At 32.0% G+C, this 13,305-nt stretch overlaps 1 protein-coding gene across 2 annotated transcripts; it reads left to right on the forward strand.

The window, feature by feature from the left end:
• Nucleotides 1-856: 856 nt before the first annotated feature.
• On the forward strand, nucleotides 857-6,590 carry LOC135840073 (cuticle protein 8-like). 2 transcript variants are annotated; one of them, XM_065356406.1, is made up of 3 exons: nucleotides 857-1,229; nucleotides 5,395-5,604; nucleotides 5,686-6,589. In XM_065356406.1, exons 1-3 carry the CDS (start codon nucleotides 1,218-1,220, stop codon nucleotides 6,319-6,321), a joined length of 858 nt encoding a protein of 285 aa, XP_065212478.1. In that variant the 5' UTR covers nucleotides 857-1,217; the 3' UTR covers nucleotides 6,322-6,589. The 2 variants fall into 2 exon arrangements, with proteins under 2 accessions (XP_065212478.1, XP_065212477.1); XM_065356405.1 differs by lacking the exon at nucleotides 857-1,229 and adding an exon at nucleotides 1,528-1,701 and having other exon boundaries at nucleotides 5,686-6,590.
• The last annotated feature ends 6,715 nt before the right edge of the window (nucleotides 6,591-13,305 follow it).

Genomic DNA, 13,305 nt, shown 5'->3' on the forward strand with positions numbered 1-13,305 from the left:
GATGTTAAAAAGTTATTTTATTCCTAAGTGAGAAAAAATGTGTTTTTATGTGTCGCACAGGTATATCCAATAGGTATACGTATATCACATTTTGAGCGGCGCATTCGACGCGAGTGAGAAAAAGTGTCGGTATTTTCAAGACTCGAACTTATTTCAAAACCATATCATAAAATTTCAAAAAAGGTCATTGATCAGCTGAAAGTCTAGATGTGTACCCTTTACATTGATTTAAAAATACCATTGCGTTTTGAGGTCTACCAAGTGCACTTCTTTTCGAGCATCAACTTTTTGAAGAGTCAAAAAGTTCAGCTACCTAATATCCAGATCTCAAATTTTACTAATTTCTCAAAATTCACAGTTGAAAAGAATTTACATATAGATACCTAGGTAATTAGGTACCTCGGCATAAATATTTTCCATGCGCAAGTTGGAGAAATTCTACTTACAATGGCAATTGTTTCAACTTTTAGTTTTTGATGAATTCGTTGATATTTGTCCATAAATAAAAAGCGCGTTTTTGCAATTTTTTTTCTGAAAAAACAGTCATCATTTTTAAATTTTATGTTCATATAGCCCAATTTAAAAATATGAACTATTCCTCTTCACTTCTCCAGTTTGTTTAGCTCTAATAAATACAGAATGGTTACTTTCAATTCATCAGAACATTTTTTTTTGTTTTTGTTTTGCTTTTTTTTTTATTCAATAACTTGAACTTCGCACCGGCTTAAGTAATCTTGACTCTTTTATCAACCACTATAGGCGCACACACAATAGAAAAAAAAAGCAGGAAAATAAAGCAGTTCAAAAAAAATAAGGAAAAAAAATATTGACGACCGCAAACCAGTGTATGCAGGTAAGCCATCCGAAGCAGATGGCATAGATTTTATGCCATAACAAACACGAATTTTCTATCATCGCGACGTTATTACCTATAAACAACAGTGCTGGAATCGAATACTATTTAAAAAGTATTATATAACCAAATCAAATGAATATTGTTGAGGAAAAATGATTTTGTTTAAATAGACGATACTGTTACGGAGCGACACTAGAAAGAGTTTCGACAGGTTATCAAACGTTCATTTTTGTGATAGGTAGTGAATAATTTTAATATGTATTTAACCGGCTAATTTATTGCGCGTGCTTTAAACATGATAGTCGCCGGTTTGATGTTGTTCGACTAATTAATGCTGTACCTCCAGGATTGTTGATATATAATGTTTTCCCAGGTATTGTACTTTGTTTTCTTTTAAGTGATTTGTGTTTTTTTTTCTCTTTTTAAAATATTGTTTTGGTTTTTATTTTTGTATGTAATGGATTTTTCACCGGTGCATCTTATTCGGTGTTTTTATAATGCTTTGCAATTTTGAAACTTTGAGCTGGTCCCTTTGATTTTTAATTTTTTTTTACCAAGTGTTGACTTAATCATTTAAATTCTTTTTGAGATTTTTTCTGTTTTACGATAATTGCGTATTAATTCTTTTTTTTTTTTACACAAAATTTTATGCTGGTTTTTCTTTTTATCATTTTTTAAAAAATTCATAATTTCAAAGAATAAATCGAACCTGTGTTTTAATGGTGCTGTTCAAATTTTAATTATTTGAAAGCAATTGACTTAATTTCTCGAAAGGATTGCCGTGATACCTACATTTTTTTGAATTACAGAAGATCTGTCACATAATGATCTATATTCACCCTTACGTATGTATGTTTCAGCATTTAAAAGTAGCTATTTTCTAAAGCTTGACATACCTAGTTTTAATTTCATAGGTACCTATCTAGACTAAGCTAACTTGATGACGTAGCCATCGTGACGTAAATATTTACTGGTTTTCTATGAAATTTGGCTGCAAAGTTACCTACCTATATCCAATTTGGTATTCGTTGATAAGGAGATGGACTATACTTAGGATACATTTCAAATTGTGTAAATTACCCATTTTTGCATTATCGAATTTCGATTCTTTATACCTCATGTTTGGCTTAAAAGATACCGAAGCAATTTAATACACTTATTATGTACTTTTTAAAAATTCATCAGTCATCAAATCTACCTATTCAATATTACATTTCAAAAAAAACTCCCTATAGAACTCTTTCAGAAGGGGAAAATTTGGAAGTGAATAGTGAAAATTTAAGCTTAGGTCCCGTCGAAAATTCAAATTTAATTGTCTATTTTCGAAAAAATGTTTCGGTACGTAAATAAACTACCTAAACTATTTTTACAGCTAAAACTTACTTTATTTGTTTTTAATTTCCTAAGAAATCATTAAGATGACGATTACATAAAATTGATCTTTGGTGAAAATACGTGGGTACCTAATTACATCTCCATCCTCTTCTGATTGAATTTACAAGTGTCTAGGGCTCCTTATAGGTAGGAAATCGTGCGGTTAGGGGGAGGGTAGAATGAGAAAAAGAAAACGTATCATCTTATGTGAAATTACTGCGAGTAGAATAGACTTCCTGAAAAAATTGAACACTGATTGCAAACATTTACTAAAAGCCTCAGAGAAAAGTGTCAAATTTTGATCAGGGAGAGCCATAAAGCTCATCATCTAACAAACCGTTTCATGAGTCAAAGGTCAAAAAAAGGTAATAAAGATTTTTGGCATTCCGATCAAAATTTGACACTATGTCTCAATTTTGTAGAAAATTGGTGGAAGTAATTTAAAAATGAGATAAATTGCTCTTTGAACTTTCTGCTGTTTATTTAAGATAGAAAGAGACTCCCCTTCTACCTTCAATAATACCTACCCAAAATCAGAACAGATCATATTTTTAGTAACAAAGCTGGAATTACTCGTAGTTCCATAGTTTTGACTTTGTTTCGGAGAAGTAGCTTTTATTCGTCTTCTGTCCTCGCTTTCTGATCATATAAGTACGGAAAACTTGAAAAATCTGGTAAAGTGGTCATGTACATTGTACACCTAATTTCCTTATTTAGTGAAAATCATCCATATTCAAGTACAATAAAGCTGTGATTAAGGTCGGAAATTATTTCCTCCCTTAAAAGGTCGAAACGTATAATGCAGAAAAAATGCACACCAGGAATAAACTTTTAGTCATGCAACCAAAATTGTATCTGATCTGAATTTCTTAAAGACCCTAATCCTTATTTTATATAAATTGGACATCCTAAAATTTTATTACGTTTTTAAAAATTATTGAAAAACTACCTTATAAAAATTAATTTGAAAATAAAATAAATTATTTTATAAGTTCATTTACAAGATCTTTTGCCACTGTCTGAAAATAATGTATTGTTTATCAAATGATAAATTATTTGAAACTCGTTCACTAAGAAGAAGGAATAAGGGTGATAATTATCCAGAATTTGGCATATTTTTTGGAGGTAGGAGGGGAGGGGGATTGGCTTTATGCAGCATAAAAAATCATGAAATTTTCGACCCCGCACTCGACCACTTTTAAAGTAAGTGAATCTCAATATTTTTTATCGAGAACGTAAGTCTAAGTACGTATGTATCTACCTACCTATACCTACATCAGATTTTTCCATCTAAAACAGTATCTTACATATGTAGGTAGGTACCTAGATGAAAAAGAAAAAAAAACACTGTAAATTACTGAAAAAAAGATTTTTAAAATCTCATGGCGACTTCGTTTTGAATAAAATGAGCAAAAAAAATGAATAAAATTCCTTTATGTCCCTCGTCTTTAAAATCTCCTGAGCCACCGTTAGAGGAATAATTTCAATTTCCGACATCCCCTTTCCCCTGAAAAAATAATTAAGCTTTGTCCAAATATCACGTGAAAAATCAATTTTTGGGTGTCAATGAGAAAATGCTTTCAATTTTTGCAAATTTATCCTTTATGTAGTTATGAAGCATAGATGATGATTTCATTATATGTATCTATTAAAAGAAAAATATTAAAAGACAAAAACAAGAAAATAAAATGTTTCATGTTTTTTACAAGTTTTTCTTCAAAGTTAATGAAAGAAATCATTTTTGAATTATGTACAAATTAGATACCTATCTTGAAATAATCACGATGTTTTTAACTAAGTAGGTATGTGTAGGAAAGAAATTTTTGAAATTTTTCAACACCGAAGTTTTTTCTTTCGTAAGTTAGATACGGATTGAGGAAGGTGATACTTACATTTCACCCCTAAATATCGGAAAAGTTTCCTTTCAACTCCAAAAAAAAACTTGTTTTGGACTTCAATTCAAAATGTTTCAGGAGTCACAACTTTTTTAAACTGAAGACCGGGGGGGGGGAGGGAAGAATGCATGAGTACCTATGAAAAGAAAAAATTGAAATTGGTTTAACTTAATTTTGCCATGTAGATACATAAAATCAAGGTTATAGTCCTAAATCTTGACGAAATACTCTGTAATAGTGTGTCCTGCGACCCAGTAGGTTTCCTACTCCAGTTTGAATGTAAGCATTCAAATACCTCACATGGAAAGTGATTTAATTTAACCATTCAAAATATGAATATTTTATTAGGTAAATGGGTGACTTAGATCTGTACCTATGTTAAAAATTACGTTATGAAAAAAAAATGTGAAAGGTTAAACAAATTATACGCACCGTACCATACCTAACGTAGATATTTTCTGCAATTATCGTATGATATTTTAACCCTATAGATGTGTGATTGTCTATGAATTAAGTCAAACAAGAAATTTGAGTTTGATGCGAATAAAAGCACCTCTATGTCTATACACCTTACCTACCTATGTGGTGTTTTGTCACCATTATGTAGACGTGACACGACTTCAACACAACAATTTACTCAATTACTTAATCTCTCTCGAATAATTTTTCAAATACCTCGGTATTTGCTTATGGATTTTCGCGTGTTAAATTAATTAAGGTAATTAATTTCATGCTATAGATGCATATATGGGTAAGTTTTTCCACCACATATACGCTGGTAATTATTTAGGTACTCTTGGAAGGTGGAAATTTAACCGAATACCTATACGTTATGTGACGAAATCCACGAGAGAACAATTAAGTCTGGATACATAGGCGAATTCTTGAGGAATTTCAGGAGTATAAGGCGTTGCATTGTGCTTCGTGTGGTAGTTTATTGTTGAAACGAATGAAAGATACCCGTGCTTAAATTGATAATCTATAAGATAGGTATTAGCTCATATGATGATTTGGCATAAAATTAGTCTGCTACCTATCTACATTATGTTGTGTATTTTTCTACTGCTGCGTATTATACAAAAAAAATATTTTGATAGAAGTTGATTAAATATTGTGCCCAGTTTACAATTGGCTTTGTAGGCCTATATACAGCTACCTACTATAGAATATAATTTATCATTTAATTTAAGGGATTTGTCGAATATAAAATAGCGAAATATTTTTCTATCGAAGATTTGTATGCATAACAAAACGCACATGGTCTTTCAGCGTATGAATCAAGTGCCATGGTTCTGCGTAATCATCATCGCTTCACAGTTAATCGAGCAACGTCGCTGCATCCAGAACGGTTACGGATTTACGTACAGTACATTCACTGGTCCGGTATCTGGGCAAGTCGAAGAAATAGTAGTTCCAGTCTATGGAGATGATGCTAATAAGGATGCAGAATCATTGCCACCGTCTAGAGTCGATTATGTGGTAAGTGTTGAGCAACATTGTAGAGTACTCTGACTCGTTCATGCTTCGTGATGGGTCATGTCAGATTTGTCATGTTTACAGGCAAAACCAGATTACACTTTTTCTTACGGAGTCGAAGATCCCAATACTGGAAATAGTCAAGCTCACTACGAAACTCGAGACGGCGACGTGGTACATGGTCAATACAGTTTGGTCGAACCGGACGGATCTTTGAGAAAAGTCACCTACACGGCTGATCCTGTCAATGGGTTCCAGGCTAAAGTAGAATTCATTCCACCGATCGGAGCACAGACTGGATCTGAGGAATACTCAAATCCTTTCGAATCCATCAACGAGACTCCCAATTACGACGATAGTCCAGCACCAAATAGTCAATTTAGTTCGGAAAACTACAACGATTACCCATCTATTCCTCAAACTCAAAATTACCAGAATAACGAACAACCCGATTACGAGAATCCGAATCCGGAATCTTACCCTATACCATCGGGTCGTGAAGTTGAAGAAATGACTAACTCGGTTCGATCGCAAGACTCTTCGGATAATTCCGAAAATAACGAAGCTCCAGCTCCTCTCCTCAATTACTTCGATCATCCGGCCAATTTTGCGGATAAAATTAACGAAGAATTATTCGATCATTTACCCCCACTACCACCGCTACCCGAACTAGACGAGATAAATAATTACGCGAATGGTGAATTTGAAGAGAAAAAATGATAAGAATTTTTTAAGTTTTCATTCTTTCATTGTTGTATGCTTCGATGTGAACTCAAATATCCCCAAGGAAGCAATTTTTCTATTAGGTATGCCATTTTTATTGCTTGTCAAGTTCAATTTTTAAAGTCATTGTTGTACATGTGTATATTTGTATAAAAAAAACTTTCTTTGTACATCTTTTAATTTCTGTTTAAATAAGATAGGTACCTATCTATAGAAATTTTGCCATTTTTATTCTACTTACTTAAATCGTAACTTTTTTTTTTTTGAAATATGATTTTAAATTGAAAATGTTTTATCATTATTTGTGCATAGTTATCTATGTTAATTTACAATACAAGTTTTAAACGAAATTATTCGCGTGTAGTCTCCTTTTATTCAGAGTTCATGCTACTTTTGTTGCATTGGAAAACTGGGGAAAGCAGCTATAGAATGATCGCCTTATTTGGTTAGCACAGGCTACTCACATTACACTGGTGTTTTACTAGCTGCATGTGAGATAATATTTGCGAAAATAGGATAATTTGAAAGACGACATCATCAATTTCAAAATATATTTCATGATTTTGTGTGATTTTTGCGAGACATTTGGTATTTTTCTATTTTTTATGAAACTGAAGTTTTTGAAAATATTTTAAAAATTATTAAAAATCAGTCAAAATAAAAATACTTATACCTACCTAAGTATATCGATGAGTTTTTTCAACAAACTACATCTTTCTACTTGCGAAGGTTGGTAATAGGTAGGTAGGTAGGTAGGTACAATCATTTTGAGTAACGCACTCGACTTCTTGAAAAACTGAATTACGTACCTAAATGAAAACATTCGGCATTATTCATTCAAAATTCGCAATTCCAAGTTTTGCCATAAAAATTTGAATCATTTCTACTGAAGAGTGGAACATTCAAGAGACTTCTCTTTCAAAAAGATTATTTTCAAAGCTGATAAAATTCCACTTTCTCCAAAATGAACTAAAATTCTGTAATTTTGAGACGAGCCTCTAGAAGTTCACCTTTTTTTTTTTTTTTCTACAAGTCTTGAAAAGTTTTTAGGAATTCAGAAGCTGCTGGGCACTGTCAGCGCATAAAATCTCGTCAAAAGATAAACGATCTGTACGAAAAATCACATATCGATGGAAAAAATTATGAAATAAGTATGTAGATACCGTCTGCATGAACGGCCCATTATGTCAAAACGAATTATGCGCTGACAAACTATAAACTATAAACGGGACAATTCTGACTATGTGTTGCTATGTATATTTGGGAGCGTTGTAGTCGCAAAACTGTGCCATTTTCGGTCGAACATTGCTCGTTGCATAATATTTAACAAATTGAAATGAACCGTGAAGGCTATTTGGTGATGGTGGAGTTTTTCCTACTAAAACGTCTATACGCACGTTTTCCGCCTACCATTTAAAGACTCGTTATTTGGAATAACTCACCAGTGAAACACCGTTTAGCGCCAGAGTTTTGGTTATAAAAAAGTAATCCGAATCCGAGGTGTCCTTCGGATCGGTCGATCAGTGTAAGTAGAGGTTCTTTCAACGGTTTACCAGTTTTGGTGAAATGTCGAGTGTTGCATACGTCGAAAAAACACTTGCTGAGATTGCAGAATTTTAAAAGGAAAAAAAATAAGATTACAGTTCCAGAACTGTAAACTTTGGTAGTCTGAAGGTTGGATTGCATAAAAATTTTCGTGGAAGTGTGTTTAGAAAGGTGAACATGCGGGGGCCATCATGTAACACTACAAGTACACACAGAACCAGAGTATAGGATCGAGTGAGGAAGTCAGGGGCTGATCGTTGGCAGCAAGTTGAGGAAATTGGTCTTCATAGTAGGAAAATCTAAGTCGAGGTTGAAAGATATTTGTATAATAATTTCTGTTTCAAAAAGGTTGGAAATGTTGAAAGCGTGGAAATTAAGTTGGAAAAATTGGGGGAAAAGGTGTTTTTTTTTGTTTTTCAAATACAAAAACTTTTGAACTCTAAAATCGATCTCGACCAACTGCAACTCAACTGTAGATAATCTTCTCATAAGGGAAGTATTTCCAACCGGCACAAGCATTTTTGAATCAGCGAAAGGGAAATTGATAGAGGACCCCAACTAAAATTTATTTTTCGATTTTGGGAGAGTTTTTAAAAATTCGAATTTGGGCCAAAACTGAGAACAAAAATCAAAATCTTCTCAAACTGACGAAGACAGCTGAAATTAGTTTGTACCGGCCCCTTCTGGAGCTTTCAGTGGATCTTGATAATTTCCATTAGAAAATAATAATAATAATCATGCAATGGAGAAAATTTTGAAAAATATGTATATGGGTCACAAAGATGGTAAATCCGAATTTATAAGTGCTGAATTTTATTTTCATGCATCAATCAACTCAGTAGGTCATAAATTATAGGGTTAAAATCAAATTTCAACTTTCTATATCACGTTGATAAAATTTTGATCTTTTCTCATTTTTGGCTCAAATTTGAATTTTCAAAAATTCGCCAAAAATCGGAAAATGAATTCCAGCACCTAAAACTGGCAGGTGGTGTATTTTGGAGCACCATTGATTCCCCTTTGTCGGATTTGAAAATTCTCTCGTGATAAATTGATTAAGAATGATCAGATATGTCAAAATTAACCATCTTCTTTGAATAACCTGGCATCGTAAGAATATCTGGATTCCGGTTTTTCTGTGTTGTAATCAATCGATGCACTAGGAATTATTTACCTAATACCCAAATCGTGAAGATTTTTTTCCTGTTGATCCCATCTTGAGTATTATATTATCTTCAAAGTAATTGGTAATTTGATATTTTGGATGTGAAATAATCGTCGATTGCCATCGTTGCATATTTATTCGCTCTATTAAACATAAAATTAATCATGTGCCTTTTTCTTTCTTTTGTTTTTCCATAATTAATCGCATAATCGTCACTTATTATTGGTTACACTCGAATGATCATTGCAGTCAGCTGGTGTGCATACTGAATGCTGCACTAGATTATAGAAAAAGCGTGGGTGTTTTAACTTACCTATATTGTAGGCCTAGTCTAGTGAAGAATAATTTATAATTTGATAAATGTATACCTATTTATATTTTAGAATTTTATACTTATCATAATTTGAGTGGTAGGTGAGATTTATTTAACAAAAGCTATACCTATTTTTTATTCGAAAGTAGAACTATACCTATTACCTACTGTATGCTTATCGCTTAGCTATAAGTAGCCATCTTATTTCTACGATAAACTTAGCAAGGACAAGTGTATAGGTAAGTGCTGAAGAGTTAGAATTATATTTTAGGTAGCTTCGTTTCGATCGAATTATCATTTCATGTTTCATGGAGTAACATTTGTGAATCTGAATTCAATATCAATACCTTCATGCGATGATTTTGTTCGCTCCATTTCATAAAAATTAATCATTTTTCCACTTTAATAATTTCATTTAACCAACAGGGAAATCACGTTACGCAAATAAAATGTGGCAAGAACGTAATGAAGATAACCAGGTAAAAAAAATACGAATTTAAATTTAGGTTAATATTTTATATTATTCAACTTAATGCAATCTGTGGGTGTTGAACTCTATCAATAAAGAATAGACATGTTCAGGTATATCTCTTACATATTTATGTAGGTACCTATTTATGTACTTCGATATTTAAGGTCATGTGGATGCAATTCAATTTTTCGCTCATCTTTGATGGATTTTTTCAATTTTATCTTAGAAACTTTTTAGCTGAACGTGTTTGTATTATACGAAAAAAATTTTAAGGTAGGTACCTACTTACCTAAGCATAATTATGTGCATTCAAAAATTATTTTACGTGAACTGGTTCGAAGAAAATTTTCCACAAGAGCAGCTGTTTACTGCTCGAAAAAACCTGTTTTGGACTTTTTCAAAAACTACAAAATTTCCTCTCATTTATTGATTGGCCTATAATTCTTTCGACATTCAAGGATTGAAATACCTAATATACATATGGCAGCTTATAACTTCGAAAGACCAATAAAGGTTAAAATTTATGCGATTGATCAATTTTTTGAAATAAGAAAAATACCTATAGGTACCTACTTACTTATTTTGTTAACAATTACCCTCTGTCTACAATTAGATATAGGTCCCTCATAAACTTACGAATATGAAAGTATGTAGGTACTTACTGACCAGTTGAGGAACTGGGAATCTATGTAAGGTTGTTGGGAAAGTTTTTTTCAACTTCAGTACCTACTTGCCTTTTTTTATAAAACACATTCTCGTGAGCTTTCTAATAACCACAATACGTACATATAGGTAGTATGAAGTGTAGGAAATAAAAAGATGATTATATTTGAAGCTATAATACCTATAAAGCAATACCGAGTCATTATTAAAAATATTTCTCAATGCTTCGAATGATAAATCAGCATTGTATTGTGCCATGACGACATTACGCAATAGTAGATATTATTGTTAAATATAAATCATAGGTAGGTCTGGGCACACATCTACGTAGAAGTAACTAAAATTCAAATACTTATGGATTTACATAGTAGGTACGTATCTTTATTTATAATAAATTAATCAATCAATTTTTTTTTTAAATCTTTTTTTAAAAATTTTTTCAGCAATTTTAAAAAAGATTCAATACCTACCTATTTGCACCTTTTGAAGCATCGATGTGGAATAGTGAAAAATCACGTACACCACTGTGTAACGACATTTTTTTTAATTTCAAGTTGGAACTCACCTACGAGCTATCAAAATGAGTCAAAATTTATTGAGAAATCCAAATATTTCTACAAAAAATGGTTTTTGAGAATTTTTGAAAGAAATTTAAACCTAAAATCGGGTCATTATTCTGAGATTTTTGAAAAATTGTCATGTGACCGATTCAATAAGTTGAAATTTTTTGGCAAAAACTCAAACATTTTAACGAAAATGTTTTTGAACAATTTTGATGAATTTTAAGGCACGTTTGGCCATGGTTTTCAACATGTTTGAAGAAGCAGAAGCTGCAATGAAGTTTATCAAAATGGGTTAAAAAATTTTTGGCAGAAAATCTACAGATAATCTACAGGTAAAGGATGAACCAAAACTAAGGAAGTCCAATAATATTGGAAAAGAAAAACTCTCTCCTTATATGTATTTCAAGCTTTTATTATTGCAAAGATCTTTTCAAAGAGTACAACTTTTCATCATCAGGCAAGAGGTGAAAAGTTCAAAGTTGTACTTTTTGAAAAGATCTTTGCAATAATAAAAGCTTGAAAAATAAGGAGAGAGCTTTTCTTTTCCAATAGAAAATCTACAATACAATTTCCAGCTTAATTTCTTTTAAGCATTCTTAAAAAATTTCGAGCTCAAAAATGAGTTGATTTTTCGAGTAAGTACCTATCTAATTATGATACTTAATTTATAAAAATTAGATAAAATCTTGAACTCGAATTTTTGAAAAATGTCCATAAAAGGTTTAACTTTATCAACCCGAACTTGAATTAAATTCGTAAATTTTTCTGTTTCATAATTTCCATTAGAAAAACTGAATCGCGCCATTTTGGGAAGCCCTGACTGTCGTATCGGGTGACCCACGGGGCTGGAAAGTGGAATTAACGTCTACACTAATATCAACTCAAAATAAAATTCATACCTATCACTATACTTTTTGCAATTTCTGAAAAATTGTCTCTTAGATACATATTTCCATCAAATTGTCTATTTTTAGCTGCTATGAGGTAAGCGAGGATAACTTTATGGCATTTTTTTCATTATTTGATAATCCAGTCTATTTTGAATGTTGAGGAGAGGAAATAACCTCTGTTATCTACATTTGATCAATTTGTGAGTGGAAATAGTAAAATTCTCGGATACTCAACTCACATAATTTTTCCAATCCGAAGAGAATGCGTGGGGAAAATTTTTAGATCAATCAATTTTTCCTCGTTCATATCATCTAGAAATAGGAAAAATCAGACCGTCCGTAACAATAAACAAGCTATTCAAGTTCAAGCATCTACCTACCTCTAATTCCGAAATCAGAGGCTGTTGAACAATTTCATTAGGTTGACAAAGTGCTGAAAACATCAGAATTATGCAGAATTATTAGAACTTGGCAACGTTACTTTGAACGCACGAAATACTCAAACTCGGGTATGAGAATAATTTTGTGTTACAATTTCTTACTTTGAAAAGTTTCCTGGCAGTTTGATTTCTTATTGCGATTCATTTACTGAGTAGGTACCCTATACTTTCTTATCTGCAATTGAAATTGAAATTTCCCAGTTTGATTTGGAAATTGTACCTACAATTAGAGGAATTTTTCCTCATTCAAATCATCAAAAATTATTTTATGTATTTTCAAAATCTAGACCGAAAGTTCATGCACCTAAAGGTAGGTTAATTTAAAATATGATAGGTAACTTTTAAAAATTGTTACTGATTCACAATAAATTTTTTTAGTTACAGCTTCAGACATTCCTAACACTTATAAACCGATTGCAAAAATCTTTACAGATACGTAACCTAAATTACCTACATGGTTGTTGAACACACGCCACACATACTTACGTGTAAATTACATGTATCATCACGAAGATCCTTACTTCTCATCGTAAACAGTGTAAAGACCATCACGTTATTCAATAAACCTAAATTCTGCACTAAAAATTGCACACTTCTAGTTTCCCTTCGTTGCATTACGTAGGTACCTACATACAGAAACAATGCTCTTAAATCTGCTCTCGATTAAGCATTCAAAATTATAAAACCTAAGTAATCGTGTAAAATGTTAATTAGCTGGATTTTATTAGTAAAAATTGAATTTTCCAGTTCGATCGGAAATGTAGGTAATAGCTGACAGCCGTAAAAACACATAAAATGTTGATCGTTGCATATACGAATTCGGTTGGCGTAAATTATTTCCAGTTAACGTAAGATTACTTTCTCTGTTATTGGTAGGTGTGATATGTGGACAATTAGAAGGAGACCCTTTTCTCATTAAAAAAAACCTAG

This window comes from Planococcus citri, chromosome 3 (assembly GCF_950023065.1).
Source record: "Planococcus citri chromosome 3, ihPlaCitr1.1, whole genome shotgun sequence".
NCBI classification, from domain to species: domain Eukaryota; kingdom Metazoa; phylum Arthropoda; class Insecta; order Hemiptera; family Pseudococcidae; genus Planococcus; species Planococcus citri.

Excerpts from the sequence above, each read along its gene's own strand:
- LOC135840073 (XM_065356405.1), top strand. The coding sequence starts at position 1,681 with ATGATCTATATTCACCCTTAC. Across the intron at positions 1,702-5,394 it reads TGATCTATATTCACCCTTAC|CGTATGAATCAAGTGCCATG; the intron begins GTATGTATGTTT and ends ATGGTCTTTCAG. Across the intron at positions 5,605-5,685 it reads CGTCTAGAGTCGATTATGTG|GCAAAACCAGATTACACTTT; the intron begins GTAAGTGTTGAG and ends TCATGTTTACAG.